At 56.9% G+C, this 26,191-nt stretch overlaps 5 protein-coding genes across 5 annotated transcripts; 3 read left to right on the top strand and 2 right to left on the bottom strand.

The window, feature by feature from the left end:
* Positions 1-1,562: 1,562 nt before the first annotated feature.
* Positions 1,563-3,650, top strand: INS49_006756 (uncharacterized protein; the record flags this gene model as incomplete). Its single annotated transcript, XM_043167525.1, has 3 exons — positions 1,563-1,779; positions 1,845-2,416; positions 2,487-3,650. 3 exons carry the CDS (start codon positions 1,563-1,565, stop codon positions 3,648-3,650), a joined length of 1,953 nt encoding a protein of 650 aa, XP_043028669.1.
* Positions 3,651-3,994: 344 nt separating this feature from the next.
* INS49_006755 (uncharacterized protein) lies at positions 3,995-6,290 on the bottom strand (the record flags this gene model as incomplete). The annotated part of the gene is made up of 3 exons (XM_043167524.1): positions 3,995-4,431; positions 4,534-4,598; positions 4,681-6,290. The coding sequence occupies 3 exons, from the start codon at positions 6,288-6,290 to the stop codon at positions 3,995-3,997; spliced, it is 2,112 nt and encodes a 703-aa protein (XP_043028668.1).
* A 1,651-nt stretch (positions 6,291-7,941) lies between these two features.
* INS49_006754 (uncharacterized protein) lies at positions 7,942-10,886 on the bottom strand (the record flags this gene model as incomplete). The annotated part of the gene is made up of 3 exons (XM_043167523.1): positions 7,942-8,781; positions 8,836-10,424; positions 10,499-10,886. 3 exons carry the CDS (start codon positions 10,884-10,886, stop codon positions 7,942-7,944), a joined length of 2,817 nt encoding a protein of 938 aa, XP_043028667.1.
* Positions 10,887-14,885: 3,999 nt separating this feature from the next.
* Positions 14,886-15,987, top strand: INS49_006753 (uncharacterized protein; the record flags this gene model as incomplete). The annotated part of the gene is made up of 4 exons (XM_043167522.1): positions 14,886-14,912; positions 14,973-15,039; positions 15,116-15,163; positions 15,224-15,987. 4 exons carry the CDS (start codon positions 14,886-14,888, stop codon positions 15,985-15,987), a joined length of 906 nt encoding a protein of 301 aa, XP_043028666.1.
* Positions 15,988-18,549: 2,562 nt separating this feature from the next.
* Positions 18,550-21,885, top strand: INS49_006752 (uncharacterized protein; the record flags this gene model as incomplete). The annotated part of the gene is made up of 6 exons (XM_043167521.1): positions 18,550-18,905; positions 19,006-19,454; positions 19,519-19,651; positions 19,730-19,843; positions 19,899-20,025; positions 20,077-21,885. The coding sequence occupies 6 exons, from the start codon at positions 18,550-18,552 to the stop codon at positions 21,883-21,885; spliced, it is 2,988 nt and encodes a 995-aa protein (XP_043028665.1).
* Positions 21,886-26,191: the final 4,306 nt, after the last annotated feature.

Below are 26,191 nucleotides of genomic sequence, written 5' to 3'. Positions count from 1 at the left end.
GGTGTTCTGCCAGGTTTCTATATGATATCCATGAAGGGGGTGGGAGTATAGGATATTGTCCAAGAGGACGAGATGAGGTTCAAAGGAAAGACGTTGGTGGATGGTGTGGAGTGATGTCGAGAGGTTAAGGTTGCGTTGCGGATTAGGTTCAGCTCGGGACGGCGGGCCATCATGCGACCAGACAGGTCAAGTCAGAGGATGCCACGAGACTCCCAGGGTCCAGAGCTGCGATGTGTCAGGCACCACGAATAGGACGGGCACTACTGGGTAGGAACGTAAGAGAAGTTCAGCAGACGGACATTATTAGTAGCTGATGAGGCGTGCCTGGCTGGGCAGCAGACGTCAGAGCCCACCTGGGGCGGCCACGCGAGTAGCACCTGCAGGTACTCCAGGTAGTCTGGGTAGTCTAATCCTCGGTGATGCAGTACAGTAGGCTACTCCCTTCTCCGTTCTCCGTTCTCCGTTGTCCCACGTCCCCCGTTTCCCCACCCAACACGGCCCGGCAGAGCTCTGGGCGGTCGATTCCAGAATCGTCCCTGTTTACCCCAGGTTTCCATCTAACCTCATTCCTTACCTATCTCGGCAGGTCCCCACAACTGTTGTCGAATTCTCTCTCGGTAGCTGCACAGCGTAGTCTAAATGTACGTAATGAATTCGATGGTAGGCCCTCCGTCCTGCAGTTCAGCCTAGCAAACATGATGCCTGGGTGACACTCGCATGTGATCAGGTGTACAAGTGAATGTGACTGGTGGTCAGCCTACTATATAATCCGAGCTTGGCCTGCCTGCACCACGGCCGGCCGGCCAGTCGATTTTCACTCCCAATGCCTGAGAGCTAGATGCAGGTGGAAACGAAGCCAACCGAGAACTGTCTTTCCTCAGCTTCAGTCCAGTTCCACAAGCTGGATATGTGGTCGTGGCACGTGGGTCCCGTACGGTCCTGCGCAATGTTAGCAACAGTTCAGATCTCATCAAACAGGCCCGTAGGTTATCACGTGAAGCATTACGTATCCCTTGCTAACCAGGCCACCGAGTCTCCACTTGGACACTATCGACGTAACCTGCTGCGTAGCACCAGCGAATCACCTTGGTCTGGGTCTACCCTCCCAGCAAGCTCCGGACAGGACCGAGAGGACAGAAGTACAGGTGGCATCGGTCCCGATTGCGTCCCAGAATAGGCAGCTCTGACATACTAAGTACTACCAACTCTTCTAGACCAGCTGGGCGTCCATCGCATCACATCGAGCCCCACGACACTAGCAGCCGCGATACTGCGATACAGGTCTTGGCACTTCCTGGAGAAAGCCTAGCCTTGTGGCACTCGACCTCCCTTCGCGAGAGCTTGACCTTACACAAGCTTCACCCTCAGCTACTCCCATACGGAGCTTCAGCTCCCTCCCGCTCCCGCTCATCCCTCGCCTTCAACCTCCCTGAACCACCTATCGAATGCGGCGCCCGCCACCTTTTCGCCGCCTCTCATGAACACTTCCTGATCACTCCTCCGACTCGCCCTCACGCTGCCGCCGCCCTTCTCTCTGACTTGACCCCGCCTGGATCGTGATCATGCTGGCCGACGTCCTCGGCCCCGCCGTCGACATCGCTCGGCGCGCGGCTGAAGATGCCGACCCGGACGGCGAAGACGCCTCCCAGAAGGAGATCTACGCCTCGTGGGCCCTCTTCATCCTCATCGTCCTGCTCATAGTGGCACTGTTCACCAGCTACATGCTCCAGCAGAGGAAGGTCACTGCCATCCACGAGACTGTCGCTTCCATCTTTGCTGGTTCGTCCCGCGCCCCCCTCTCCGACCTCCCATGCATGTTGGACCCGTTGCTGACAACTGGCCAGGTATGGTCGTCGGGTTGACCCTGCGCGTCGCCGGTGGTGAGAACCTACAGAACCTCGTCAGCTTCGACTACCAGATCTTCTTCAACCTGCTCCTGCCGCCCATCATCCTCTCCTCCGGCTACGAGCTACACCAAGCCAACTTCTTCCGGAACATTGGAACCATCTTGACCTTCGCCTTCGCCGGCACATTCCTCTCCGCTTTGGTCATCGGTGTTATTCTCTGGCTGTATACACGGGTTCCTCTCGATGGTTTGAACATGGGGTGGACGGATGCCATTGCGGTGGGCGCAACGCTGTCTGCTACGGATCCTGTCACCATCCTCGCCATCTTCACCTCTTACAAGGTCGACCCCAAGCTCTACACCATCATATTTGGCGAATCAATCCTCAATGACGCCATTGCGATCGTCATATTCGAAGCCGCCCAGAAATCAAAGAACGGCGCCGCCGAGAAGTCCGGGCTGGCAAGCCTCTTCTTCGGTATCGGGACTTTCCTGTTCGACTTCTTCGGCAGCTTGGCTATCGGCGTTATTGTCGGAATCGGTGCTGCGCTGTGTCTGAAGTACACCTATGTCCGGAGATTTCCCAAGATCGAGAGCTGTCTGATCGTCTTGATCGCCTATTCGACTTATCTTCTCTCAGGCCATCAAGATGTCAGGAATCGTCTCTCTGCTCTTCTGCGGCATCACTCTGAAGCACTACGCCTACTTCAACATGTCACGAAGGACTCAGCTCACGACCAAGTATCTATTCCAGGTCCTGGCGCAACTGTCAGAGAACTTCATCTTCATTTACCTAGGCCTGTCCCTCTTCACCGGAGAGGACCTTGAGTTTAAGCCCCTGCTCACCATTGTCACCGTCTTGGCCGTGTGTGCAGCGAGATGGGTGGCCGTATTTCCCTTGTCACGCGCCATCAATTGGTTTATCCGCTACAAGGCCCGACGCCGTGGGATCATGGACCAGCCGGACGAGCTACCCTACAATTATCAGGCTATGCTGTTTTGGGCTGGATTGCGAGGTGCCGTGGGAGTTGCCCTGGCGGCCCTCATCACCGGAAACGACAGGTTTGCGTTGAAGGCCACTGTCCTGGTGGTCGTGGTGTTGACGGTGATCATCTTCGGAGGCACAACAGCTCGAATGCTGGAAATCTTGAATATTCGCACTGGTGTGGTGGAAGAGATCGACTCGGATGACGAGTTTGACATCGAGGCCATCGGTGGTGGCAGCTACTACAAGCGCTCGGGCACCGGGATCGGATATATACCGCGACGAACGGACTCGACCTTGTCTCTTGGTCGGGTGGATGCCTCCTCGAATGGGAGGCGCAACGGCAGCAGCGATCCTCACAGCTGGTCATCCGGCCACCGAAGCCCACATGGGCTCGACCGGCCGTCGAGCATAAGCCGGAAGGGGTCCAGGGCCAACTTCCCGGACCCTGAGCAGTCTGAACTGCTCGGCAGTAACTCTGCCAGCGTCACAGACTCTGACCTGGGCAGCGACGTCGACATCTCCGACCTGCCGCCTGCCGCTCCAAAGCGGCGGGCGAGCCCCGTACCACCAACCAGCGTCCCAGCCGGTGAGAGCTCAGCAGCCACTCAACCAGTGCTTTCGGGAACGCGGGAAAGGTCTGCCACTTTGACGGAAGGGGCCAAATCAGCGGCGGGCGCGATCAGGCAGCTGCTCACCTCGGATGACCCCTCTGCTCTCTTCAGGCAGTTGGACGAGGACTATATCAAGCCCCATCTGCTGCTCGACGACAGCCGGGGACGGGGAAGCGGCAATGGAGGCGCGGGGCCAAGCGGCTAGACCGTGAGTAGAGTTTTCAGTTTCTTGCGTAAATCTTATATATTAGAGCATCTGCGGCGTTCAGGTGTCAACTTGGGATGACTTTGGGAAGGACCTGGTAGTTGTGTGGCGTGTGTGCACACGCACAATGCCTTGTCGCAAGTGCCATATGCGATGTACTGTATGCTTGGGCAGAACAGACCCTGAGGCATCTAGCATCTAGACATGAATACCAACAGAATCTTAACCATAACTATGCTTCTTTTAGCTTCGCCGCACCTTTTTTTATTTTTATTTTAAGAAAGCGTTCCTTGTAATCAGCGCCTGTCCGTTTTAAATTCACTACCGGACGGAAGTAAATTTGATCAAGGATGCTCCTCCGCCCAAGTCTTAAACCACGCCAGCGCCTCCGGATTCGCAACGCTGGCATTCGTCTTGACCTCCATCCCAGAGAGGATCTGCTTGACAGCGACCTCGATCTTCTTGCCGTTGCCGGTCTTTGGCACGCCAGCGGGGCCGCACTCCTCGACAACGGCGGGGACGTGGCGCGGGCTGAGCTGGCGCCGAACCACGTCGCGGACGCGCGCGTCCGTCTCGCCCTTCGTGAACTTCTTACCGGGGGCCATCACCACGAACAGGCACACGGTCTCGTCCGCGTCGATCTCGGGCCGCCGCCGCCCGATGCAGACTGCGTCCTCGATCTCGGACGCGAAGAAGCGAGTCAGAATGTTGTAGATCTCGGCCGAGCCGAAGCGGACGCCCGCGGGCTTGAGGACGCCGTCGCTCCTGCCGAGCATCTTTACTGTTTTTGCGGGGGACTTGTGTTAGTTATCTGGTAAGGGTATCCGGTCTCGTGGGTCTAGGGCCATTTCATAGGGGTAGGACAGGGACATTGTATGCTTACGGCCGCCATTTGAAGTGATTTGGACAAAGTCTCCGTGATGCCATAGTCCTGGGAATCGTTCAAAACTGCGGAATGTTAGCTCATTCATATACCCGCAGCCAGTGTGTATAAGCTAAATGGTGTATAGGCGGGAGAAATATGACATACTATGCAGCGCGGTACTTCTCGTCGCCGTTATCACCGTAGAAAGTCAGCGGCTGGCACGGGAACGGCTTCACGCAGACGAGGTCACCAGGCGCACCGGGAGGGTCCACGGGCCTGGGGTCGTCGGCCGCCGAGCTGCTGTCCACAACCTGAATCGCCATCCCCAGCCCGGCACACTGGATTTCGCCGACACGGACGGGCACCAGCGGGCAGGGGGTGCCGAAAAGCGAGATGATGTCGGTGCCGCCAGTGATGGACCCCAGGTTAATCGACTTGGGAAACGCCTCGTAGACGAAGCTGAAGGTCGAGGGCGGCAGGGGCGACGCGGTCGAGTAGATGGCCTCGAGGCGGCTGAGGTCCAGGGAGCTGTCGTCGACGGGCCGGACGTTGCTCGCCTCCAGGGCCACCAGGTACGCGGCGGAGGTGCCGAAGTGCGTGACCCCGAGCTCGGAGAGGAGCCTGGGCAGGGACAGGTGCCCGTGCGGCCGGAACGGGGAGCCCGAGTACAGGACGAGGGAGGCGCCGACGGCGAGGGCGGACACGCTCCAGTGCCACATCATCCAGCTCGTGGTGGTGTAGTAGAGCATCCGCGAGGCGCGCGAGACGGAGCAGTGGAGGAAGTGCTCCTTCTTGTGCTGGATGAGCGTCCCCGCGGCCGTGTGGATGATGGCCTTGGGCAGACCGGTCGTGCCCGAGGAGAAGAGGATGTACAGCGGGTGCGACGGCGGCAGCTGCTCGAAGCGGAGCTCCTCGTCCGGCGAGCCGCCCAGGAAGTTCTCGTACTCGTCCACGCGGGCGACCTTTCCCCTGAGGCCGTCGAGCCCGAGGTCCGCGCCGGGGAGGTTCCTGACGACGACGACCAGCTCGAGCCCCTTCTTCTTGAGCTCGCCCACGATCTCCTCGGTCTTGGCCGTGCTCGACCACTCCTTGCCGTTGTAGACCATGCCGTCGTCCGCGAAGAGCACCCTCGGCCCGAGCTGCGCCAGCCGGTCCAGCACAGCCGACACCCCGTTATCAGGGCTAATTCCGGACCAAACAGCCCCCAGCGATGCCGAGGCCAGCATGGCGACCAAGGCCTGGACGTGGTTCGACACGTAGCCGGCCACGACATCGCCCTGCTTCAGCCCAGCCGCGCGCAGGGCCCCGGCACACCGGCGCGCCGCCTCTCTCAGCTCCGCCCACGTGGTCTCGACGACGTCGCCGGGCCGCTCCGTGGCAGTAATGACAGCCACACCCCAGGGGTCAACCTCCACGCCGGCAGGGAACAGCAGGTTCTCGGCAAAGTTAAGGCGCGCGCCCGAGAAGAAGTCGGGCCGCGGGAACATGGCCGCCGCCGCAGCCTCCGGCCCCGCGCCGGCGCCCGGCAGCGGCAGCACGGCGTCGAACGGGCGCGACGAGGTGACGCCGCAGATCGCCCACACCTCGCCCCAGAACTCGGCGACGTTGTCGATGGACCACTGGTACAGCATGGGGTACGTCTCCAGCTTGAGGTCGTACTTGCGGCTCACGTGGCGCATGAACCGGGCCAGCTGCGTGTCGAAGGGGCTGGGGTGCCTCCACAGTACGGGCGCCTCCGCCTCCGGGGCTACATTCTCGTTCGAGGGGCCCGTCATGCCGGAGTTGGGGTGTACGTAGCCTGACTGGGAAATCTGCGCGCGCGCGAGAGAGAGAGAGAGAGAGAGAGAGAGAGAAGGAGACAGGCGAGAAGTGACGGAGTCATGAGGGTGGAATGGAAGAGATAGATTGATAGATGGTCCGTTGCGTTGTTGAGCCCGGACCTTCCCGGTGGGGGTGGACTCCTGGGATTGAGGTTGTCCGAGCCGCCGACGATACCCGTCTTACACGGCAGCCGAATTACTTTAAAGTGCATCTTACAGCATACCTCGCAGGTTACTGGGACTTGTATGAGCAATACAGGGTCATTGTGTCACTGTAGGACCAACTGGTAGCTGTGGGGGACCAGCATACTCTCCTTGCAGAAATGGTGGGCACCCAGGCATGTAGCTTGAATGACAACCTTCAATCAAATCTTCCACTATGCAGACGGCCATGGGATAAATACTCATTGCAAAATATGACATACTAGGCCTTGCCGGGTTTACAAGCTCAACAGAGGCACTCGGCAGTGAGTATAGACTAAGAGGCCATAAGAGATCTCCTCAGATGTAGGTCTTCTGCACTGCATATTGGAGTCCCTCGAGATGCCTCGGTGGTCTCTTAGAACTGAACATAGGCAGCCGGTCTTTCACTGGCTTCCGAGTCTATGAACCAACCAATGAGTTTCGAGATGGTTGTGGCACTCAGACAGGATGTATCATCGCCCCAATAGCCTCTGCGAGCAAATGAGAAATAGCTTGCAGAATATGATCTGTAATTGATTATTTTTGTTGGGCTTTGGAAAAGCCTCGAATGAGGATTTGATGGCATGGGGGAAGCGGCTTTAGGAGGGGGTCTGCTGGGACCAGGAGGCGCCGCGTAGATCACACCCCCCCCCCAGACCCCCTTAATCCCACTTGCCCTGGTCTTCTATTCCCGATCGCAAGCTCGCCCCTCGGGGTTCCGCAGGTCCATGCCATCTTCTGCAGGAGTCGAGCTGCTTGAAAGCTTCCCAGTCCCCTCTTCCAAGGCCTGGCCTCTTGCCGTAGCAGCGCCTGTGCGCCACTCTCTTGTTCCATCGGTCGTCTGTCTCGACATGGCTGAGGCACCCGCCCAACGCCCTTCGTTCCCCTGTCGCCCTCCCGAATCCAAGAGAGAGAGCGGGTGTCCTTCAACCCCCCCTTCGGCCAATCTCCCCTTGCCCCCTCCCCCGAAACGCCGGTCCCCAAAAGTGCAAAATCCCCTCAAGGCACGCCGTCTCCAAATGCAGATGCGCTGGTATCATGACTTCCATTATAACTCCGTAGAACAAGACGGCTGATCCCCCGACCGTCCAAAACTCGTTCACAGCTGCCGCCCCTGCCACCCCCCCCCTATGTGGACACAGCCCGTTTGTGTTCCTTCTTGCACAATGTGACCGGCGTATATACAACAGCGTCGGGTCCGAGCAGCTCTTCCGTGTTGAATAACAAACGAGCCTAATAATGCTGCTGCTGCAAAGAAATGAGATTGCGATCGTACAGTCCCTCTTGACTGGTGTCCCAGAGCATCTCAGGATCGACGTCTCTAGAACCAACCAGGGGAAAGCAAGTGGACAGCTCTCTTGTGCGCGTGTGCTATCCTCCCTTTTGCCCGTCCCTCATTCGTGTGGGGACCCACCAGCTGTCATTACTGCCCCAAAACCAGTTGCTTTAGCCCCTCATTTTCACGCTTTATGGCTTCCTCATGGGAAGCATCGCCACCCTCTACGGCTGGCGATGTCCCGTTCATGCTGGCATCTTCAGTCGAGGCCCCGTTAGTGGCAGCCACCTTCTGGCTCTTCTGCTCCAGCTCAAACCACTTCTCCGCTTCCTCGTTCTCACGCTGCAGGTCCTCTTCCTGGCGGACCCTATCCTGCTCAGCCTCGTCGGCAAGCCGCTGGGCCTGCTCCTGCTCGCGTGAGAATTCTGCTGCCTGAGTCGGGGTCATGTCAACATCCATCGCCTCCTCCGGGGGCGGGGGCGGAGGTGGCGGGCTGGGTTCCTCGGTCGTCTCTTCGTCCTTCAGACGCTTCATGGACGGTGTCTCGTCAGGAGTGAGGCTAGCATCCAGGAGATCATCTTCGTCTCGCTTTCGCTTGCGCTCTGGAGAACCTGTCGCGCCGTCTTCTGCGTCACTCAGGGCGGTAGGTTCGTCACCAGTGGGTCCGATGGTCCCTGGCGTCTCAACAGACGCGATGGCTTCGTTGTTCGGCTCCTTCGACTTTCCGTGACTCGGTCCCGCTGCACGCTCGGCCTTCCGCTTCTCGTGCTCCTGGTACTTCTGTACTGCACGATCAAGGAAGTCTTTAACATATTTCCGGATCTTCTTCTCCTGTTTTTCACTGATGGTGGTGGGGTCTGCTACGCGGTTGTTCTTGTAGTCTGAAGACACCAGCTTCTTGCTGACGTCTTTGGCGAACCTCTTCAGTTCCTCTTTGGGTAACTTGTGGCGGAACTTATCCAAGACATGTTTGACGTGCGGGAAGAGCTTCACTGCGTGTCAGCCGACAGAGTGGTCAGGGCAGTGGGGTGCTGGACATACCGTGTTCTCGTAGATCCTCATCTGCTTTTCGACCGGCAGAGAACGCCACTTCTCCTTCTTGGCATCTGGAACGGGAGTGCTCTGTCGCTGTGGGGTCAGGGACGCAGAGGGTTTAGGCGTAGGCTCCTTGCTCAGGTTTTCAATGATGTCCATGACGGCCTTCTGGTCCTGTTGCTGCTTGGATGGTACCTTGGCCGCATGCGCCGGCACAGTCGGGCGTTGCCAGGTTACGGTTCCGCCCTGGGAGTAGTAATACACCTTCCCCTCGGGGTCTTTGGCCATGAACCAACCTTGCGGCAGGGCGTTGCCGGTGGGGAATACCCGCCGGGGCCGCGGGACAAAATATGCTGCATTTCGCTGAGGGATGTTGCTCTTCGGGCCCTTTGGAATCACGACACCGGGCGCGATGACCGGCTTTGATGGTGTCTCTTCCTTGTGGTCGTGCTTTCGGCGTTCCTCGAAAGAGTTGGCGGGCTGGGCAGCGGGGTCAAATTTCCTTCGAGGAATCCGGTAAGCCGTCTCCAATTTGCTCCACTCTTCCATGAGGCGCTTCGACTCGGCCGCCACCTCCTCATGCTCCGACGCGGTGAGACTCTCGACCACTGCCTCAATGTTGGAATCGGAAATCTTGTTCTTGGTCAATCGAGGGAATTTGTAGAGGATGTCCAGAATCTGGAGAACAATGTTGTGGTCGTCTTTGAAGGCGTTGAGCGTGGTTTTGAGGATCTGGTAACCGTGCATCTGCACAACCCTGTTGCGGACCCGGTCGTCGTCGGCGTTCTGGATGCGCTGGAGCAATTTGACGGCAATCCATTTTTCCTTGCATTGCATCAGGGCGGCCATGACCTTGGTGACACCATTCTCATCGAGGCCGCGAAGCTGCACGCTATTGACGTACTCTTCCTCGTCCTCGGTGGGCTTCTTCTTGCGGGGTTTCTTAGCAACAGCGGTGTCCCAGCTGTCGCTATCGTCGATACCGAGTGCCTCAATGGTCGCAAGGGGCAATTTGGTGGCACGCTCTGTCTGGGTCTTGCCGCCGATGAACCCTGTGCAATTTGGCTCACCACAGTAGCAGGGCTGCGGGTCAGCGCCATAGCGGTCCACGTTGTAGTTGAAGACGAGCTCCTCGCCGGCCTTCACTGCACGGCCTGTAAAAATGCCCATGCGCAATTTTTCGCCAACCACCCACTTGTCCACATAGCAGTTTGGGTTGCAGGAGTGATTGCAGAACCGACCCAGGTTGCCCTTTTTGGTGGCATCAACAAATTCGGTCCTCGTCAGTGACATGAAATAAAAGTGCTTGATGCCTTCGTTGTCATACTGCATCATCCGTCGTCTGAAAGTCGGCTCATTGATGACTTCGCCGATGTACTCAAACACGAAATCATTGGGCTGCAGGTCAACATTTGCCCGGAGGCCGAAGCCCTTCTTCTCGGTCTTGATGACGGAGACATTTGCGAACTGTCGGCGCTGGAAACGCTGATTCTGGCAGCCGGAGCCACAGTTGCAGTCGCCGTCAACGCACTCCATCTTGGTCGCTCGATTGATACAGTCGGAGTCTTCCCCGCAGGCGTGATTGTGGCCATTCTCTGTTCAGAGGTCAAAAAACCAAGGCCCAAATAGGGGAGTGGGCAGCTGCGCAGGTTTGGTTTGGGGGACTTACGCCATTCTTCAGCGCAATCACAATCCAAAGCATCGTGTTCTGATGATCCCATGTTCTTCGAGCCGTACAGGCAGTCGGGAATGACCTGGAAGGACGTCATGGACTCTTCCGTGACATCTTGAAGGTGGCCGAAGAGGAGCGGTGTGCGCGAGACAGCTTTGGAGGACGATTTTCTCGAGAGTTTGGGCGCAGGGTCGTTTTCGGGTGTTGAGGTGCTCTCGTTGTCTGCCTTTGCTCCTGGCGACAGACTCGAAGATCTCGAGGGCTTCGACTCGTTGGGTGAGGTGGAAGCACTGCGCCGTGCCTTGAGGGCCGTCACATTCTCTCGAAAGCCGTCCTCCATCTTGATGGCTGGAGACGCATCCGCCTTGCGCTCCTCCTCATCCATCCTGCGTGCGCGGGCGAGCCCTGGGAGTCCTACAGTAGTATGCAAATTCGACTGGGACCGAGATTAATGTGGCAAGGGGACGGGTGTGAGGGTGTAAGGGCGGCTCGATCAATGCTGGCGGTGTCCATAGACGTGTGGGCGTACGCGCGATGCAGAAAGAAGAGAGCAGGACCGGAGGCCGAGGGCGAATTGCGAAGGCGAGAAGCGCAGAAGTGGAAGTGGGAAGGGAAAGGGAAAGATCGAGGCTAAGCAGAGACCAGAGACGAGACGGCAGGGTTCGCTATCGGACTTGGTGGCCCAGTATCTTCGACATGGCAGGTTCTGGCTTCAGAACCTCTCTTCGACTACGGTTATGTGTCCTCGATCCAGCTCTGTGCCTTGCAGGCCGTCGCTGATGGTTCTGATCGCAACTCTGGTTTTGGTCTGTTGGTCGCAAGAGGGTGCGGTCTGGATGGTGGAAGGGTTTAGGGCGCCTGTGACTGGCGCAGGTCGCAGAAGATCACCACTCCTAAAGCATCCAAGGATCCCTGCATTCGCTCGTCGATGTTGCGGCAGGACCCCAAATCCGTGCCTGCCGGACACAAGTGTGCCGCCCCGACTGCCCCGGTTGGCGTGAATAGCGAATAGCGTGAAAAAAAAAGTGCGGAGGGGCATGGGGAGGGGGGTCAGGACCAGGAGATCTGGGTAGCCCACAATCCCGAAGCCCATCTCAATCCAGCCTTAGTCGACTCAATTGATTCAGTGATGCGTGTTGAATAACCTCACGAACATGAAGCCCTCATAATTGACAGTCAATGCATTGCCTGCCTGCCGAGGGCAGCTGTTGACAAGGACACACCTCTGCCAGCGATTCCAGCACATGAATCCGAATTGGCCAGATCTTGAATTGCAAATGCAAGAAAGGACTCACGCAGTGCTAGGTAGAATGATCAAGGCCCACTCCAGATGAGAGAAGCATAGAGTACATACAGCATGACCTAGTATCAAAATCTAACACATTGTGGCATGGCGGCCTGGGAGCACCTGCGACATGACTGACAAGCTTCTTTGAGTGTTCCATCAGAGGGACACTGGAGCAATCAGTGTCAGTCCAAGACAGTAAACAGGTATCCCCTCTCAGAGGGCCAACATTTAGTCTGCAGACTTTTGGTAGCAGTAAAACACATCAATTGTAAAAGCCCTTGAGCCAACTACCCTGTAGATTACTGGCCCTGCAGGCAGAGAGATGATGGCTGGACCTTACAGGATCTGCTGGTGGCGTGCAGAGACCTGCACAGAGGGACCAGACAATGAGAATGAATACCTTGGAAACTGGCCTGATTCAGCGTATCCACTATCATGGAGAATTCTGTACCATGACGCAGTCTAGTGATGCTCGTGATCAGTGACGGTAGCAGTAGGGATATAGCGTGCCCGTGTTTGTTACCATCGAGAGCGTGGGCTGGGAGATAGTGTTTGCAAGCTCCGCGGGGGCAAAAGCAAGTACACTGACGTGGCGGCTGGAGGATGGCCGGCACAACAGACATGCAGAGACGGTACGTTGGCTGGACCGCCGGACGAGACAGTCGAACGGAAGCTTCTGTCGTGGCCGGTACAATGCCAACGCATTGTGCAGACCACTTGACCGGTCGGATGTAGAGTGGAGAAGCTTGGTCGGGAGAACGGAGCGGTGAGCATCGAGGATAAAACATATCAACCCGGCGTGTTCCCACATTCGACCGGCCCCCAGCGAGAAGCACTTCATTTGCAGAGTGCAGAGCCCAGAGTCAACTTCTTTGTTCGAAGTCGAGCCCCATGCATGCGGCTCAGTCCTACCACAGGAACTGCTGGCTTGTGCTCAAGCAGCCATGGTCGTCGACGGCCGGCCTGGCGGCTCTCATTGGCGAGTGTCGTCTGCGTCGCCTGCGAGAGACAACCACTGAGATGCTGCGACACGGTAGGCGGTAGGCAGAGCGAGATGCTGTCCCACCGTCCCTGGCTTACGAAAGACGGCCTTGTCTGAGGCAGAGGGTCTGATTGGGCCGTGAGACGCTGCAAGGCGACCGCCGCATGTCTGTCTTTGTGAGTTGCCATTCCCAATTTGGGCAACCTTCAAGATGACTCTCAGCTTGGCTCCTCGTCACCTTGGACTCCTAGTGCCGGGTGGTGAGCAGTGTGGTTGTGTGATGACTTTTCAGCTAACATGGGCACCGCAAAGGCCAGACGTCTGAGACGGTGAGTGCTGGTGAAGGGGGTATCAGGTGCACCCGCGGGTAGGCTGGGACGGAGCCCATTGGCCTGCGGGACGCAACAATCTGCAGTCGGCGATGCGTGCCAGCACGGATGCGACGTGCTTGCAGCCAAGGCAGAGGGAGAGCATCTCGAGCCCTGATACCGCATTAGATCTCGTGCAGCAGGGCCGGGCCTTAGCTGCATGCCTGGCTCCGATTTCGATTTTGATCTCAGTCCCAATCCGGGTCGGTATCGTGTCATGGATGAGGGTCACGACCGAGATGCTGGCGATTAGAGACAACGGGAGAAAGTTGAGGTGATGATGATGGCTACCAGCAGGGAGAGACAAGGGGACTGGAGACCGGGGCGACGATCTCAGCCTCGACCACCCGAACACACACCCCCTGGACGCTGTCTTTTTATCTCCGTCCGCGAAGCAAGGAAAAGGCTGGACCGAGCGTCCTGGCTCGTGTGTCTTGTCGCCTCGCCTCGTCTCGTTTCCTTCCTTCTGGATTTGGGGAAATTGCCCAAATTGGACCTGGGCGTCCTCGCGAATGATGAAGATCCCGGCTCATCTCTTTGCTGGACAATTTGTGCAACATTCGAGATTCACACCGCCGAGCTCGAGGACAATCGCTCGCGATCCTTGCACCGAACAATCATCGCACACCCACTCCAGCCCACATCTCATTTCACGCCACCCGTGGGCATCTCTCACTCTGTCTGCTCTTACGACTCACGAGCATTTCATTCAATCACAACACCCCTCCTGAGCGGCCTCCCAACCCAACCGGGACTGAGTCACTCAGTGAGCGAACGACCCAACCCGACTGGCCTGCGCTCGAAGATAGTAGACAGCCCATATTGGCCGGACTCACTGTCTCTCGCGCCGCCTCTCCCTGCTGGGCACGGTACTCAAAGTCTCAGGCAGGGCGCATGCCGTATTGCCCCTGCACTGCAGCAGGGTGATTGCCCACGCCTTGCTGCTGCTGCCTTTTCCAGTCATATGTACCCAGGTACCTGGGCATCCGGCCACCCAGGTCAGCCTCGTCTATTTCTCTTCCTCGCACGCCCACCATCTGCAGTTGCAGTTTTGAGGACTGCCTAGAAACATAGTATTATCTCGAACACAGACCACAGACCCGCAGACCACGGGACACGGCACGGCAGAGCACGGCACAAAACAGACCAGGACCAGACCAGGCCAGACAGTCCAACACAGGCACGGCACCCTCCTCCCTCCCGCGACGCGGACGGACCACAGCGCCAGCAAGACCCAGGAAAGCTTTTTTCCACGACCCGGGCCCAGCCAGGCACACAGGTAGCGACAGCAGGGGTCCAACCGCAGCTCTGTGTAACCAAATCTCGGCTCATGCTTCTGCATTTGCCCAGCTCGCTGCAGCGGCTCCTCTAGGTTCTCCCACCTCTCCTCCGACGGCACTCTGATCAGACGCGCGCTTGCTCGCCTGCTCGCGCCTACCTGTCCCACTGCTCAAGGGGGCGCATTCTCTCTAGTCGACTTCGTTTCTCAAGCCCCTCGCCAATCACTCGTTCTTATTCGGCGGTCTCGTTCTGGGGGCAGTACGACAATTACATGTCGTGCCGGTTCCTTCCTCTCTCTGTGCTCCACCGCTTGCCCGGCCAACATCTTCCGCCCTCTCTGAGAGCTGCCTTGCACTCCTGCCTGTGATATCCACGCCCTCCTGCCACTGCGGGCCTTCCCCAACCGACTCTCCTTCCACCTGAAATGTCACTCGCTCGTTGTGACCACACATAGGTTCTTGCATGATGGATGCCTTCACTGAGGACGAGAAGGTACACACTCGTGCGCCCCAACATTCTTGTCATGCGCCCAAGTCTGATAATGTCTTGCAGCGCTTTGTGCTCGCCGAATACATCAAGGCCAGCCAGGTTGAGACTGGCCAGCTTGTCGAGTTCATCAGTGAGTCCGCTGCTCCCGGTCTGGTCTGACAGTCGGCTTCGCGATGTGCGACAATGCTAACGGCGCTGCTCCTCAGAAACGTACAATTTGCAGGCTGACTGGTTCGCAATGCAGCTGCCTGGAGGTGAGCAGGTCGATTCTTGTGTGCTAACTGTGCATTCACTCCTAACCTTCTCTGCCACAGGCCGGAACATGCACCAGTGCATGCGCGCGGCATCGCAATTGCTAGACAGGGAACTGCAACTTCCCAGCCTCCCAAACTTGAAGAGAAAATCTGTGAGCGACTTCAGCGAGCACGTACCCAAACGAGTAGCTTCGATGACTCCCATACAATATCAACCGCGACCGCCTCCTCTTCCTCAGCCGCTGCCTCTGCCTCAGCCTCAGCCGCAGCCGTCCCAGCTTCACCAACCCGTCGCAACTTCACGCGCAATTCAACCACGGCCTTCGTCGGATTCCAAACAGCCGACCGCGGAAGGATACGGTGTCTTTCAATCTAAATCTCCCTCTAATAGTTATGGTGTTTTCCAGTCGAATCCCACCGTGCGGAAACGAGGCAGACCGTCCAAGGCGGAGAAAGAAGCGCAGGCACGGGCAAATTCCGCCAATTATCCGACCAGCACTCCAGTTCCTATTAGCCCGAAGCCAGCAATATCGCCAGCTACGGTTACTACGCCTGTCACGAGCCATGCAAGTACGAGGACGGCATACCAGACTGCCACTCGACCCGCAGATTCGAGATCCACGGGGGGAGGGAACACGGGAGCTGCTGGAGAGATGGCACGAAGCATTCCAAAACACTACACGGAGCAAACGAAATCGGAAAAGTCGCCGTCCATTGGCAATCTCGTCACACCCGACCCGCCGAGGGAGCCGCACAGCGGTTCACCTACGTCTTTGGTGCGGCCTGCGGTTCGCGACGCACCGCCAGTGACGAATTCGGCGTAATTCGTTGGAAATGGTGTTTGATGGTCTCGGCGTGCGTCGGGCTCGCCACGCACGACTCGCCATTCGGGCACTGGTTGCAGGGAAATCGGCAATACGCCACCAAGAGTTCAGCATGAAACACGAGGGAGTCCCAGTCGATTGTTCCTAGATCGGGACAGAACTGGGTACGGTCCTTTCTTATGAACACTACCGGATGCTGGGGTTTCTCTCGAGGCCTCATGATAGGCCACTCGCCTTACCCAGACAACCTCGTGTTTGGAGTCGCAGGCACCTCGCTGAGGTCCTGAGATTGCCCTCGATTTCTATCGACTTAGACGATACCCCTGGCGTTTCTCGGTCACTTTGGGCTCCATTCGGATCCGGAAAGGATTCCATTCTTCCTCCATCAACCACTGCGTCTGCCGGGCTGGGCTTCAACCCGGTGAAAATACACATGATATACAGCACTCACTGGTGTGCAGCAAATCTTTGCATTCTTCGGAGTCATTACTGCAGCAGCAAGAGAGGTCAATTGGAGGCAGGCAGTCCATATCGCATTTGCAGTTGTCATTTCACGGCCGGGGCGGGGATCAACACGGGCACAGTGGAGTTTCTGTATCGGACATGGGCTCAGGGGTGTTGAACGGACGGACGATTTTATTTTTGGCGTAAGGGACTCGGCGGTTGGCTACTTGTATTCATTTTGTACGTGTGCAACACAGAACATTCCGAGGAATGGGACGGGACCTACAGACGGCATCGGTCTTTCTGGTACTCAGCTTGACAGGAGCATGACTGGGACTATGTAAGGCTGCTGTTTCGATAAGAACGGGGGAAATCGGTTGGTCTTCACAAGACATGCACAAGAATGACAGAACCTCACGGAAATGGCCGGCCGGCTCCTATGCATGCGTCCACCAACCCACCGCGGGGATAGTGATTATGTGTGAGATGCAAATATTGGATGAAGGAAGAGGGCCCGGTATTTCTCGCCTACCAAGACGTGCGGCGAGAGACACAGAGGTCTGTCTAATGCTGTTCGCCAGCGCTTAGTATCTCCCAACTGTCGAGAGCCAAGACGGAGTATGCACCCAGACAGTGTTGACTCGAGTGGACAAGACTCTTCTGTGGCCTGTCAGGAAGTGTCGTGATAGGCCCGGAGACTAAAGCGCTGCTTTGCCTTTGCTCCGTGGTCAGCAGCCCTCCGAGTGAGGCGATTCGCCAGTCGCCCGCCGCCCGGCTAGAGCTGTGGTGTGGTTGCATGCAGCGAATGGCGCTCAAGGACAGCTCATTGCCGGGGGACACTACCAACAGTAATAATTTTCACATGTTTTGTATGACGCGAACAGAACAGGTCTGAAGTCTACGAGTGCTTATTCACGTATGTCTTTGGTGGCGCTGCAAGGTCACTTCTTGCCTTTATCGTGGGAGGTCGTGTAGAATCCGTTTTGATTTTGCAGGTGGGTATTTCGTGCGGCTGCGCTTGGAAGCCGCATCCGCCGTTGGGTCTTGGACCAAACATGGTGTATCACATGCAAGATCAGGCATATGTCACTGCAGGGCATATAGTTCTTCATCAACCTCGTTAGCTTTCTCTACAATCACAAAGTACAACGTGGTGTGGCGACATTCTGTCAGACTGCTGCCAGTGAGTCCCAACCAAGAGTACGGCCCCCTGTGGGATGCCCTACGTGACACCATACCCAGGTCAGTAGCCTTCAATCGGGCAATCTCTCAGGCCATTAGGATAACCGCCGATGGCATAACCTACTATGGGATACCCTCCTACACGGCGTACTCCTATGGGATCACCTTCTATGGGACGATATCTCATGGGTTAACCTCTTGTACGTCAACCTGCTACCATGGGACGATCCCTGGGGCAAAACACTGGGATATCATGTGGGGAAGGCTCATGGGAGATCCCCTTTCGACAGGACCTTCGAATGTATACTCTCCTGCAGGGTAATCTCATCTGCCCTTGGTTCACATCCTCCGAATAGAATTTCATGAACACACTATTTCATAGGTAGGTTCTAAGCCTGTTCCTGTTGAACATGGCGCCTGCACGAAGCTTCGAGATCCCTGCAACATCCCCTCGACGGCTCGGCCCAGCGGCGGCCGACCCCATACAACGACTGACCATCCGCTCATTCGGCGTAACAATGCATCGAGACGCCTCCGTCACAAGTGCAATTTGCCTCGCTTACTCGCTCTTTCTCCATTTCAACCAGGAGTTCCAAATTGACCCTACCTAGCCTACCCCAAAGAGGCTGCCGGGCTCGTGGTAGACATGGCCAGGGCCACAAAAAGCGAGCAGGCTTGGCTTTTGATTGCTGGGAATACAACGCCTTCGGTAACTCCTCCGAGAGGCGATGTAACCGAGGAACCACCATGCGGATCATGAGACTTTCTCATGGCGGTTGAAGATCGCACCATTTGACCATGGTGTATGTGGTTATATACGATGAAGCGCCATTTTCTTAAAAACAAAAATGCGGCCAGCCCAGGATGCCTACCGTCTAGACACATCTACCTGTCGTTAATGCCAGCATTCCCCTCGATCGTGGGGTGTCGTGCAAGATGCGGCCGCTTCTCCTCATCACCACCCTTCTGGGTTGGGTATCCAGCGTCATTTCTACTGACAACGGCCTGACCGACCTCGTTTCTTGGGACTCATACAGCCTGTCAGTCAACGGCACGAGAGTGTACATCAACTCGGCAGAGTTCCATTACCAGCGGTTGCCCGTCCCAGAGCTCTGGCTGGACATCTTTCACCGGCTGAAGGCTAACGGCTTCAACACCGTGAGCATATACTTCTTCTGGTCTTACCACTCTGCTTCCAAGGGAGTATTCGACTTCGAAAGCCCAGGAAAGGACATTCAGCAGCTGTTCGGCTACGCGAAGGAGGCAGGTCTCTGGGTTGTTGCCCGCCCCGGGTGAGTACGACACTGCACTACTCCGTTGCCGTGCCATCACTCGAAGGACCCTCAAGAACCGTCACTTTCGGCCCTGTAGCATCGGACTAACATGCATTAGTCCCTATTCCAACGCTGAAACCTCGGGGGGCGGCCTGGCCCTGTGGGGCTCTGATGGGAGTCTGGGCAACCTGAGGACGAGCGACGAGACGTATCATCAGGCTTGGATCCCTTGGGTGCAAGAGATTGGGTCGATAATTGCGGCTAACCAGATCACCAATGGCGGTCCTGTGATCCTCACACAGGTTGAGAACGAGCTGACGGAGTCTGTCCATTCGGCGGACAACACACTTGTGATTTACATGGAACAGCTGAAAAGGGCCTTCCGCGCCGCCGGCATTGTCGTTCCTTTCACGTCCAACGAGAAGGGCATGAGAGGACAGTCGTGGAGCACAGATTATCAGGACGTCGGAGGGGCTGTCAATGTCTACGGCTTAGATTCCTACCCAGGTGGACAATCCTGCACAAATCCTTCTACCGGATTCAAGGTAGTACGCACATACTACCAATGTAAGCTGAAACAGACCGGTTTCCTACTTTGTCACCACGGGAATGGGGCTGACTATATCCACAGGGTTCCAGAATTATAGCTACACTCAGCCCGAGTTTATGCCAGAATTCCAAGGAGGATGGTTTAGTGCTTGGGGCAGTGGCTCTTTCTATGACACGTGCACATCCGAGCATTCTCCGGCCTTCCCAGATGTCTAGTATGTTGGAATCCCTCTTTCGCGACTGTTCGAGTTGATCTGAATGAGGCGATCCCGGTGACTGACTGCCCCGTTCAGCTACAAGAATAATATCGGCCAAAGAGTCACCCTGCAGAACATCTACATGACCTACGGTGGCACCAACTGGGGTCATTCGGCTGCACCGGTCGTTTATACTAGCTACGATTATAGGTCAGCTCATCCGCTTCTTATATAGGTACACTGGGCATTAACCAAATCTACTCAGCGCACCGATCCGGGAAACTCGTCAACAATGGGACAAGCTGTTCCAGACAAAGTTGGTGAACCTTTTCTCGAGCTCTTCTCCGGACCTCCTCAAGACGGAGATGGTGGGCAATGGCACTGGATATCAAGTAAGTACAATCTGGTCTCCCAAAGCTCGACACTAGGCTGACCCGAGATAGGTCTCATCAAGCGATATTTTCACTTGGGTGCTTCGGAACCCTGACTCCGGTGCTACCTTCACCGTTACCCAGCAGAGCAGTACTCAGTCCACAGCGAATGTGACGTTCTCTGCCACATTGAACACGAGCTCCGGATCAGTCACAGTACCAGACGTCTCGTTGCTTGGCAGGCAGAGTCGAATCCTTGTCACGGACTATGCCTTCGGTGATCATACCCTGCTGTATTCCTCGGCTGATGTCGCAACCTGGGCTACAATCGATGAAGCCGATGCCATAGTGTTCTATCTCAAGGAGGGACAGACTGGCCAATTCGCCCTCAAGGGCGAGCCAAGCCTCACATACGATGTACACGGTAGTTCTGCCTTCCGCTCTTCGAACAGCACAACAGCCGGTCAGACTTTCACGTACGTTCAAGGATCAGGGTCGACATTCGTCAAATTCTCGAACGGCGTGCTGGTCTACCTCCTTGACCAACCGACGGCGTGGACGTTCTGGGCCCCATCAACTGCCGCTGAGGTATACCGCTCGCCCAGCGACAAGGTCTTTGTTTTGGGGCCATATCTCGTCAGAAGCGCATCGATCAGTGACGGCGCCCTCCACATATCGGGCGACAATGATGTAGCTACTACACTCGAGGCGCTCGTTGGCGCAACACCGATCACAAGCATCGTTTGGAACGGCAAAGAGCTCAGCGCAAGCAAGACAGCCTACGGCACTTATACTGCGGAAATCCCTGGCACCGAAGCGCGCTCAGTCTCACTGCCTCCTCTCGAATCGTGGACCTCGGCGGATTCCCTTCCCGAAGCGCAACCCGACTTCGACGATTCCGCCTGGGTTATCTGCAACAAGACCTCTACTCTGTCCCCTATCAAGGCGTACACTCTTCCCGTGCTCTTCTCCTCTGATTATGGGTACTATACCGGCGCGAAGCTCTACCGTGGATACTTCTCCGGGTCAAACTTTACGTCCGTCAACATCAGCGCGAGTGGTGGTCTAGCGTTTGGCTGGAATGCCTGGCTGAACGGCGTCCTGATCGGCGGCGACCCTGGCAATGCCTCGCTCCCGACCACGACACAGGTCCTCGACCTCCCGCTGTCTGCGCTCCAAAAGAGCAATGGGAGCAATGTCTTGACTGTCGTCGTAGATTACCACGGGCACGACCAGACCTCGACGGCTAAGGGCGTAGAGAACCCGCGAGGTATCCTCGGCGCTCAGCTGCTGCCAGGCACGACGACGACGGACACGGGATTCACCCTCTGGAAGATCCAAGGCAACGCAGGCGGCAGCGCAAACATCGACGCCATCCGGGGGCCGATGAACGAGGGCGGTCTATACGGTGAACGACTGGGCTGGCATCTTCCGGGCTTCTCGCCCGCGTCGTCATACTCCTCCTCAGTAGGCACCTGGGATGACTCGACGCCGTTCGACGGGCTGAGCACCTCAGGCATCCGCTTCTACGTCTCCAACTTCACGCTGGACATCGAGGACGACCTGGACGCGCCCCTGGGGCTGTCGCTCTCCTCGCCCGCCGGGACCGTCGCCAGAGTCATGTTCTGGATCAACGGGTACCAGTATGGCAAGTACGAGCCCCACATAGGCCCGCAGACCGTCTTCCCCGTGCCGCCGGGGATCATCAACAACCAGGGGTCCAACTCGATCGCGGTCAGCATCTGGGCGCAGACGGACGACGGCGCCCGCCTCGACGAGGTGAAGCTCGTCAGCTACGGGCTGTACCAGACTGATTATGGGTACTCGAGGGATTGGAGTGCGTTGCAGCCTGGGTGGTCGGATAGGAGTGAGTATATTTAAGGGGTTGTGGAGTGGGACATTGTATATAACAGGCGAAATATTGAGACCATACTGAATACGCATCAAGTATATCAGAGCTTGTCCACAGCAGGTTACACCACAAAAGGGTATCCCACAGGAGGTTATCCCCCATGAGAGATTATCCTATAGGATGTTAGCCCATAAGACCAGGAGGTAATCCCCACAGGAGGTTATCCCACGGGAGGTCATCCCATAGGAGATCATCCCCTCGAGGAGGTTGTCCCTCAGTTCAATCCATGGGAGGGTAATCTACACTGGCTTATCCTATGGTCCTCTGGAAAGCACTCTCCAATGAGGCATATTGCCTGCAAGAGGTTTCTATGACAGTGCACACCAGAGATTGTCCCAAGGAAGTTGACCTGCAGAAAGTAGCCAAGGTTTGAGATCCTTGCGAACTGTGGAGAAGGGAACAGCTCTCACACCAGCAGACCCGATGCAGTTGCTGCGTGTAAAAGTGGCAAGGTAGACCTCGTCTGGCTCTGGGCATTGAGTTTTGGAAAGTCGGATACGTTCGAGTGCTTCATTAATTCTGGACTGGCACATGGTGTGGGTGGGCCAACCCTGTCCTGATTGATTGGAGCGGGTTCCGGAGGAGACTGAGCCTTTTCCCAACCTTCGACAGCACAGTACATTTGACAGTTTCTGCATGCTTCTGCATATGCAGTGCATTGCATGTGCAGCACGCCGGCGTCATCAGCCTTTCCCTCAGAGCCTGAAGTTGGGTCTGGAGGTTGGCTGGCAGCAAAATTCCCGCACAAGATGCAGCGAGACGAGAGAAAAAAAAAAAAAAAAAAAATTGTCAACTTGGCTGCAGCAAGCCCCGCCAGCAGATGACAAAACCTGGATACTAGTTCGTCTGTGTGCTTGTATAACCCCCTACGGTACAGTATAGGCCCCACGGCAGGTTTACTATGTATAAGTGCTGCGAAAATAAAATGCCGTATTTAATTCCCGCAACCTGACGGCAGTGCAGTCAGTGCATTTCCCGCGACCCGGTGAATCGGTCGTGAATCGGTGTTTGGTCTTGGCAGAGGCAGACGGTTGAGATGACGACCGGCGATGTTTCCGCTGCTCGATGGAACCGACAACTCTGTTGAGTCAGCCACAGCTCTATTCCCATCACGTAGGGATCACGTAGGTCCCTTGGCCGCAATGCTGCGGTGCTACCGACCACGCAGCAGGATGCGCAGCAGGATGCGCAAGCAGCACCTGCACGATGCGGTACAGTACGTCTGTACTTGGTGTGTGCCACGGCACACGTGCATGTACCCAACATTGCCGCATCGTACCTGCAGCTCGACTCTCCAACTCTCCCCGCCCTGTCATGCAGGTACGGGCACGACAAGGGTCCCGCTGACTCGCCGAGATCGAGGGGGCCATCCGGCTGGCTCGTCTATCAAGGTTCACCTCACCCGCCCTGACAGTCCAAGGTTGTCACCATGACATCAAATTTCCATCCAGCACGGCATTCCACAATGCACAAAGGGCGAGCCCAGTGCCAGGCGGGATCACGAGTGGGGACTGGACAGCTCAGCAGTCACATCTACTCGTATTCCAGTGCGAGCACTCGGTGGTTGGCAAGCCAGGCAGGCTCACAGGCGCACTGGATATGGAGACTGGGCACTCTGCCTAACCAGTAATTAGCGAGACGCTTACCGTGCTGGCAAGACTGGGGCCCCGAAGGAGCCGTTGCGTCCCGTCCGCCCGCGCGCCCGCCCAGCCACTTCAACCAGAGTCAGTCCAGGCTGTCACCGGGGCCGGCAGCTCCATTGCTGACGACATTCCAACTTGCAGCGAGGCCTGGATCCCGGCCCAGTGCAGCCGCGGCCCCGCCTCGCATCCCAAGACCTGAACCTAATAAAGAGCTCTCCTGGTCTGCCGCCAGGCCACCATCTCGCGAGACCACTGCAGTGCTCCCAAGCGAGAGCACAGCCCAGCCAGCCAATGGCAGCACCTTGCTGTGCATCGCTGTTCCCAGTCATTATTACCAAGTGCCCGCCTGCCTTCCTGGTTGATGGAGCTCGTCTTCCCTGAGGACCGGTATCAGGGGCGGGCAAAACCCTCGCAACAGTTCGCAGGGTATGGAAATGACATATATTAGCACTGACATAACCATAAACCGGCACACTTGTCAATCAGTCGTGACCCTGCCCCGCCGTTTGGGCCTAGAACGGGGAAACTTTCTTGGCCCTCACGGCTTGCCTCAGGGACAAGGTTCACTCGCGCACACTGCAACTGCCAGTGATGAGCGAGCGAGATCCGTCGGACTGGCAGCTGTGAGCTCTGAGGACATGAGCAGATAGCTCCACCGTCAGTCCTCGAACTGCTGAGGTTCGTCCAGGGTGGTCAGTCGCCTGCCCATGTGGACACGATGTTTTAGCCCGGCAGGCCCAACCCAAGAAATGCTGGGACTCGCTGCTCTCCTGAGGCTCAGGCATCGATGACATGGACCCACGACGACCGACGTTGCTAATGGACTTCGCCTGGGCCATGAAAAAGGACGGCAGGACCCAGAAACAACGTTTTGACGCGGTAATTGTCTTCTCGCCCGTGCACACCGCGACGGTACTGAGAGTCTGTAACGAGAGGGACCGCTCAGCCTTTCTCGAGGCTCCTCCGACAGGGAGGAAGGGCACGATTACCGAAGCACTCACACAGATCCCAGGGATCTGACAAATGACAGGTGGGGGCACCAATCCAAATCGATGCTCTCCCCTTTAGTAATCGGCCGGTCAACAGCTTGAAATTGAGTGCCTGCGACAAATCTCGCGTGTCCAGCCTGCATGAATGACCACGCTGGGGGCCCCCGGCGCCGGATGAGCCCTCACAGTAAAATCTCGGGCCTGCACAGACGAATCCACTGGCCGGACGAGGCTTGCGAGCCCCAAGCCCAGACAGAAAGAGTCAATTGCGCTGCCGATTGCGCCCGACGTCCGCAAAAGTTGCCAGCGGCTCTTGTTATGTCCAGTGGCTCTCGTCAGTGCCCTCCAGCCTGGCACAGCTTTGGCCACCGGGGACAGATCCGCACATGTTGACGCTCCTGGTCGAGAAACGTTGAAACGACACCAGCCGGGGTTGGAATACAACCCTGAGCATGGACTGAGTTCGGAAGACTTTTCCCGCCCACAGCAACCCAGCCCAACATCAGTGAGTTGAGAGTGGGCACGCACAGAGAGCGGCTGTACCTGCATATGGCTGGGTGCCATGCGCCGAGATAGATCACGATGCCAGACACCAGAGCAATCTGCCTCCAGCAAGGGTCCTCGCTCACAACTTGCCACCATGTCGGAGGCCAGTTACATGCGCAAGACATGCCTCGCTTGGTGTATGATAGTCTCCAAGAGCCAATTCGCTTCGACCGCGTCGTTTTCGGTTTGCCGGCCGTGCTTAGACACAACAGCAGCACCCCTGATTGGGCCAGCTGGTGGGAGCCGTCAATGCATTTGTTTACAGGATCCGGGGCGAGCAGCTCCTCCTCTTGTTAGCGACCTGGAAACAACGGCATCGTCAATAACATCGGCTTTTAACGCTACTGTCACATGGGTCACCCAGCCACCGGAGTGAGCCACAATGTGCGGACTGCAGAGGGAAAAAAGGTTGCCGCAAAGCTAAACTCCAAGGTCACATACCGCGCGGTCAGCAAAAGTCAGTCCACCTCGCAGCACTGGACCTTGTTGGGCAGGGGACAAGCGGTCTATTGGCCTGCCTGCCTGCCTGAAGCCTCCTCAAATCTACTCGGTTGCCTTCACTCACTCGCAGGCGATACGCAGTACCACGGCTCCTGATATCGCACCACATGCGAGGGTCGCACGCGATGGCTTGTCAGGGTATTTAGTCCCAAGTCAAGGGTCACCATGCGATGAGGACGATCGATCAAGGAAGAGAACGGACAGGCAGGCTCAGCAACAACTGCTGCAGAGGCTCTCTGGTCCCCGGCCAGCTCCATTTCATATACAAGGGCCGAAAAGTCCACACTCGATCCCTATTCCTGTACTATCCTACCCCTCAGAAGCTCAGAAGGACCCCATTAAGCGACCAACAACACCGTCCGGACAGCTCTCATCACAGGACTTTTGATACACACCAGAAATCTGGAGCACCAATATCGACGGAAGCGGCACCGCCGACTTTTTCAGGGCGACCACATCAATCGCCGGGCATCGGCCGTGATCTATAAATTATCGACGCGACAGCAATATCTGGGGACAGCAAGGCGAGATTGGTCAGGTGAAAGAGAAGCAAGTCTGTCTGGCTCTGATGAGGGTGAGCAGCGGCTGGCCAAAAC

This window comes from Diaporthe citri (genome assembly GCF_014595645.1).
Source record: "Diaporthe citri strain NFHF-8-4 chromosome Unknown scaffold_2, whole genome shotgun sequence".
Lineage (NCBI taxonomy): Eukaryota > Fungi > Ascomycota > Sordariomycetes > Diaporthales > Diaporthaceae > Diaporthe > Diaporthe citri.
This window is presented reverse-complemented; position numbering and strand designations above follow the sequence as displayed.